Below are 6,000 nucleotides of genomic sequence, written 5' to 3'. Positions count from 1 at the left end.
ATCAGACAACACAGGAGATGTGACCAGAGGTGGTGACAAGTCAGAAGGTCACAGAGGAGCAGATTTGACAAATGTCAGTCATCCTTAATGTTTACTCACCAAACACCATTAGGAGTTTATTATACAAAATATAAGCAATTATTAGATTTGTATTTTGTAAATATATTATTAAAAAGCTTAATTCAAATAAAATAAGAATCTTCCATATCCTAACAAAGCTGCTCTGTCCTTAAAGGTAATGACAATATTAAGAAATCTCCACTAAATCTCCATTTGATCAAACCCAAATCTCTCCTCCCTCAGCCTTGCCATTCATTTAATACTGAGAGTGGCCACTAGAGGGGGCAGTTTGGCTACAGAAGAGTCAGCTCACCTGTCCGTTCTGAAGGTCATGTGACTGTGTGATCGTGTCATTCTTATTTTTCTCTTAATTCATTTAAATCTTAATTAGTTTTAGATATAATATTTAAAGTTCTTTATTTCAGGTGTTTTACTCTTGTGTTTTTACTTTATTCTTATTTCTTTTCCACTGCACTGTATTCTGTTCTCCCCTTCACTGCTGACCTATCCCATGTGTGTAATATGGCGGGTGTCCACTAGAGGCGCCACTGCACTTCAGTCCCACCCTCAGTCCTCCTGTTAAAGTCTCCATTCGTCTGACTCTCTGATTGTTTCTCATTTTCTCCTTTCATTTTTCACTGCTCAGGATTTCACTGAATGCTTTCTGCTTTTATCTTTTAGATTTCCTTTTTGTATAAATTGTTGTGTAATATTCAGAGTGGCCACAAGAGGCAGTAGTTTGGCGACTGACCAATCAGTGACCCCTTCTCTCCATTCGTTGTCTTTCTTATCCGCTTTTCAATTTCAGTTTGTGGACAAGGTGGGCCAACTCTGTACAAGGTGCCAGTCCACTTCAAAGCCACACATGTGCACCCATGTCAAGTGTGTGCCAACTGACCAGGAATTCATTTTTGAAGAATGTGGAGCTTTCAGGATACCAAAATGACAAATATGGGGACAAGGAGGAGGTGCAGTTTAAAGTTTAATGTGACATCAACTAAAACACCAAACTCTGTCAGTATGGCTGACATCTGACTGACCGCTGAGTCCTCGTCTTCAGACATTCACAGTGAAGGACCCTTTGAGGGACCAATGGAGTGTCACAGTATGCCTGGTGAGTGGACAACACTCCAGTCCCATCTGTCACTCTCTGCTCCTACATATAGTCACTATTCAAGAGCTCTCCATACTGAGTCTGACACTTGGGAGCCTCAGTAGTTGTTGGGTTGTCAGCCTGAAGGACATGTGGCTGTGAATCAACAGAGACCCCTGCTGGTCAGAGTGGTATTTGTAGGTCTGAGGTGTCTCTGCCCCTCATTATGACATACACCTGATTGGCTACTCGAATCCCAATAATAAATGGAGACCCCGACAGTTGTACTCGCCCGCATTCTCATCCACAAATTCAATACAGAGGTGCTGCCCCCCAACCCACCCATCCTATAAATTTAGTTTCACCCCAAACTACAAACACAAAGAGGACCTGCGCTTTTGGGGACATCACGTGACTGGTGGAGGGTACTGGTCAGTGGTCAGATGGTGTCAAATGGCTGATTGCTACACTGGAGTTATACTGAAGCCCAAACCCTGGATAGATGGGCTCAGTGAAGGAGGTGTTGATCCTGTGCAGGAGGGTAATTTTGTGTGAGACCCTATAAAATGACAGAGAGCCAGCAGGCCAATCCAGATACACACCTATTCTGGGGCTGGAGGGGCGCCGATTACAGTCCCCTTGTTTTTCTGACACACTAAGTATTGGGAATGACAACATAGCAAACTCCAGGACTTGTTGTTGTTTCCAAGGCACTCCTTGCCCTTTCCTTTCCTGCTCAGTCCTTTATATGCGACTCCAATCACCACACCACCTCCACTGCACTCCACCTCCCAGTAACAGCGAGTCCCAGTCAGAGCCTCAATACACAAAACTTGGAACCAGTAGTAAAATCTGTCAGGATGATCAGGATATTTGCGTCTGTCTCCTCATGTCTCACCTTCTTGTTCCCTTCAGACAGATGGAGTTGTCTGTGTGCGTGTTGATGTCCAGTGTAAGGGGACAAAAGTCTGAAAGGAGAAAAAAGAAAATGAGTGAGGAAATCTGTGAGTGTGTAATGGGAGTGGGGGCGGAGCACAACACACACAATTAACAAGAACCAATCAGGAGCTGCTGACGAGACTCCAATGGTGTCTTTCAGATGTGGGGTCTTCTAACATGAAGCCCCTTTCATTCAGTAAGTGATTGGCGGTGCTACTTGACGGTGTTGTACTTTGATGGTGGTGGTCACCCTAAGTCTGTCCTGATGTCTCCTTGGTTTGTTCTTCACCTCTTAAACTGTCCTTCTGTTCAATAAGGGGTCCATTTTTATTTGTTGTGACATCCAGTGAGTTTGGCTGGAGTTCCATGGATCTTAAACTTCTTGATGTTTACTGCTGTGGCCACAGGAACATGAAACTCTTTGGTGGTGGTCTTGTAGTCTTCACCTTGACCTGCTCAGCTGTGAACTTTGTCCTTTCTTCTTTTCATCTCTTGTCCTCGTTCAGTGTGAGGCACACAATGACATATCACAGCTAAGTGAGGACTTTACTGAGTGACTGAAGACCCTGAGATTCTCATTAGAAGGCTGATTCTCATCCATTGATGTCTTTTAACATCTAAGGTCTCCCAGTATTCTCTGCTGTTATTTTCATTTAGTTTTATATATATATATAAGTTCTGAATCAAAATCAAAGTGTCAGCTCTATGGAGAACAGAATGGCCAAATACTTTAGTCATCTTTAACGTATTTCACAGTAAAGCTGGGATTCTTTTATAAAACAGTCCTTTTGTCTTCATCTTACACACACAGACTGTATATGTAGATATTAATGGAGTGGACATTGTCTTTTTATGTGAAGCCCACTGAGTTGCTTTCATTGTGTGCCTTGTGCTGTGTAAATAAATAATTCTTATCAATATTATAAAGGAATGAATGAAATAAAAAGAAATAGAAAGAAGAAAAGAGAAAAGGACAGCAGAAGAAAGGAAATGAAAAAATGAAATAAAGGAAAAGAACAATGGAGGTAGGACTGGGTGACAGAAGGACCTGGCGTAGTCGGCAGGATTTCATTTTTATTTCCCATGAGTTCACTTGACACTTAAGATACTCAAGTCTAACAGACTGCTTTGGTGCTTCCCTGTCCTCAACCTCAATATCCCATAATGCCCCAGTCACAGGACCCCGTCACTTTCAGCTCATCAGTCCCACCACACTCACATAATGCTTTCATATCATAAGCCAGGCCTGAGATATTAAAAGTGAAATGATGATAAACTCCATGAATTGACAGACTCACATTGTAAAAACTCCTCTCTGCTCCGAGGTTCAGGATGGCCGTAGGGTGAAAATTGGGGCTTCATGTCCTGAAAATACAAAGAAAAGAGAAGAATGAAAAATGTTAAGATGGAATTTTATAATGTTAAATTCTTAGACACTTATTACAAACACAGTGCAGTTAAAATAAAACAACAATACATGCGGATCAAGTCTGTGTACTGAGCCCACCGGTGTGTGGATGATGCCGTGAGTTTTATTTACCAACATTTTGATGAGGCACAGACACATGTGAGGGTCTTCTCTGTGGACTTGACGTCTGCTTTAGATATCAACATCTCAGAGCTCCATGATAAGAAACTGACCAAGTTCAGCCTGCCCAGTCCAGTCCACCATTGGATCTCAGACTTTCTTCCAGGTAGTAAACAATGCCGTGCAGTTGGCGCTTACACACGTCTGACCTGTTAACCCTCGTCACCTCACTTTCTGTTTTCCTCTCCTGTGTTGTCAGTTGGCCACAGCTCAGCAGTTCTGTTCATGGACAGACATTGTTAGGTTCCATTTATGTTCATGAGTGCAGAGCTGCTTTATCTTACTGTGTGTTTAAATAAATCTGTACAGCACTTTATAACCCTCCACAGATTTTGTAGTATGTCAGGTCTGGTCAGGTCTGGACAGGTTAGGTCAGGTTGGGGGCAAGCACTAGTACAGAACATTGCTACTTCACCACACGATGAAACTGTTGGAGATTCTGGATGGCAACCCCCGCATGGTGGACGCAGCCCAGTCCCACCCTAGGGAATGACCCTCTATCTACCACAGCCAGGTGTTACGTGGCTGTCACCTAGGCCTGGTCCAGCCACTTGGGTCCTCAACAATGAGGGTCACCCTCAGGTAATTGTGTCACATGGCTGCAGTGTCGTGAACTGCGCTCCCTCATAATGCAGGTCATGTGCCTCATTCACAGTCAGACCAGCGGTACCCAAGGCTTCTCTGAAGACACACAGCATAATTTGTACTAACAAACTCTGAATTTGGCCTGTCGTTAAAGACGTCTACTCTTTGCAGGGCAAAGTCATTTTCCTCAAGATTGTGGGTTCACTTCCCGGTTCCTCCATGTGTGGATAGTGCTTTGAGTACTGAGAAAAGCACTATATAAATGTAATGAATTATTATTATTATTAATGTCCACACACCTCTAAGTATTCCACTTTTTATTGACCGTATCACAGTTCCAGTGGGTCACAAGTTTACAGACACAGAGTTAAATAAAAAGACATTTTGCTCTTAAAACCTTGGGTTTTGGTTGCCGCTAAGGAGCCATGTGGGAATTTTAAAGCTTTTTCCCTTTATAAGGGTTTTGCTTTTTTCAGCCGCACAAGAGCAAAAGTAGCTGGGTGTTTGGAAGTGCGCTTGGAAAAGTTACTTGTACTTGTACGTGTTCTTATTCTTGTTATCTGTATGTGAACTTGCATTGAGGAGGCAGAAAGCAGCAGTAACTGATATCAGCGTCTGTAAGTAAATAACCATGTAGTCATAACAGTGAGTCCTTAGTTTAAAAGAAAAGAAAAAAGGCCGTGGCTGACTTCAAAATAGTAAAGGTGAAGGCTCAGCGGTGAGCAGGTTAGCGGCCTGCGTTAGGACACCAATCAGGCACAAGGGGTTGTAGGAGCAGATAAGGTAGTAAAGTTTTATTTATTTCTTTATTTTAGATTGAAGGTAGAACAGTTAAGTGAGCGACAGCATATCGGTTCATTAATATGGGGAATACAAACAGTGCGAGTGGAGATAAATAAGGAATAAGAGGAGCAAAGTTAGAAGAACAGACAGAGAAAAGTAAAGTTCACCTCACAGAAGATCAAACAGCAGGCAGATGAGAGGAAGAGCAGTAGAGGAGCTTAAGGGACAGAAGGTGTTAAATAGCTCTAGCAGTTCTTAGTGTTACCATTTAAGTTAAATCATTTACTTTTAAGAAAAAATAAAAGTTAAAGCAGTTGTACTAATCCCAAATAAACTTTTTATAATGAGGCCAGTGCAATGCAAGTGCTGTTGGATGTTGGAGTTTATATATGATGTTTTGAAAGAGCCAGTTGTCTATGAAGGCCACATCTGCTGGAGATGCCAGCTGATCCAGCACCTCGATCTCAGGGTCACTGAACTGCCAAGCATTGTAATAGAGAATTGGCAGACTTGGCCCAGGTGTCCTTTAGAGAGATAGTGTGCACCCCCAAGGTGGCGCAGGAGGAGATTCCAGACCAGACAGGTAGAAATAGGTGGGTCACGGTCACAAGGCGTAAGGTAAAGGGTGCACACTGTCCGGGGCATCAACCCCAGAATTAGAAGATTTAAATCATCATCATGTTCTTAGTCATAGAGAGTCCATCAGATAGCAATGTTCAATGAACAGAGGAAACTAAAGCACAAAAACTGATGACTGTAAGGCCTCACATGTCTGATGAGCAAAAGGAGCACAAAGTATGAGAGATGTAAGAGCGAGCATGTCAGGTGAACAGAGCTCAATAAATGTGCGACATGATCAGAACAGATGGACTTACTATTGTACCAGTAGCCTGTTTTAATGAGCGGCTGTTTCACTCTGCTATGAAGAGAAATATTGTGAACAGCATGGCTA

General features: G+C 42.7%; 1 protein-coding gene across 1 annotated transcript in view; it reads right to left on the bottom strand.

Annotated features, from left to right (window-relative positions):
* Positions 1–1,585: 1,585 nt before the first annotated feature.
* The window catches only part of LOC120521919 (stonustoxin subunit beta-like), a 46,073-nt gene continuing 41,658 nt past the window's right edge, over positions 1,586–6,000 (bottom strand). Inside the window, exon 4 of the mRNA XM_039743189.1 lies at positions 1,586–1,760. Coding sequence (XP_039599123.1) covers positions 1,586–1,760 — 175 coding nt within the window. The remainder of the gene's footprint in view (positions 1,761–6,000) is intronic.

Source organism: Polypterus senegalus, unplaced genomic scaffold (assembly GCF_016835505.1).
Source record: "Polypterus senegalus isolate Bchr_013 unplaced genomic scaffold, ASM1683550v1 scaffold_2789, whole genome shotgun sequence".
NCBI classification, from domain to species: domain Eukaryota; kingdom Metazoa; phylum Chordata; class Cladistia; order Polypteriformes; family Polypteridae; genus Polypterus; species Polypterus senegalus.
This window is presented reverse-complemented; position numbering and strand designations above follow the sequence as displayed.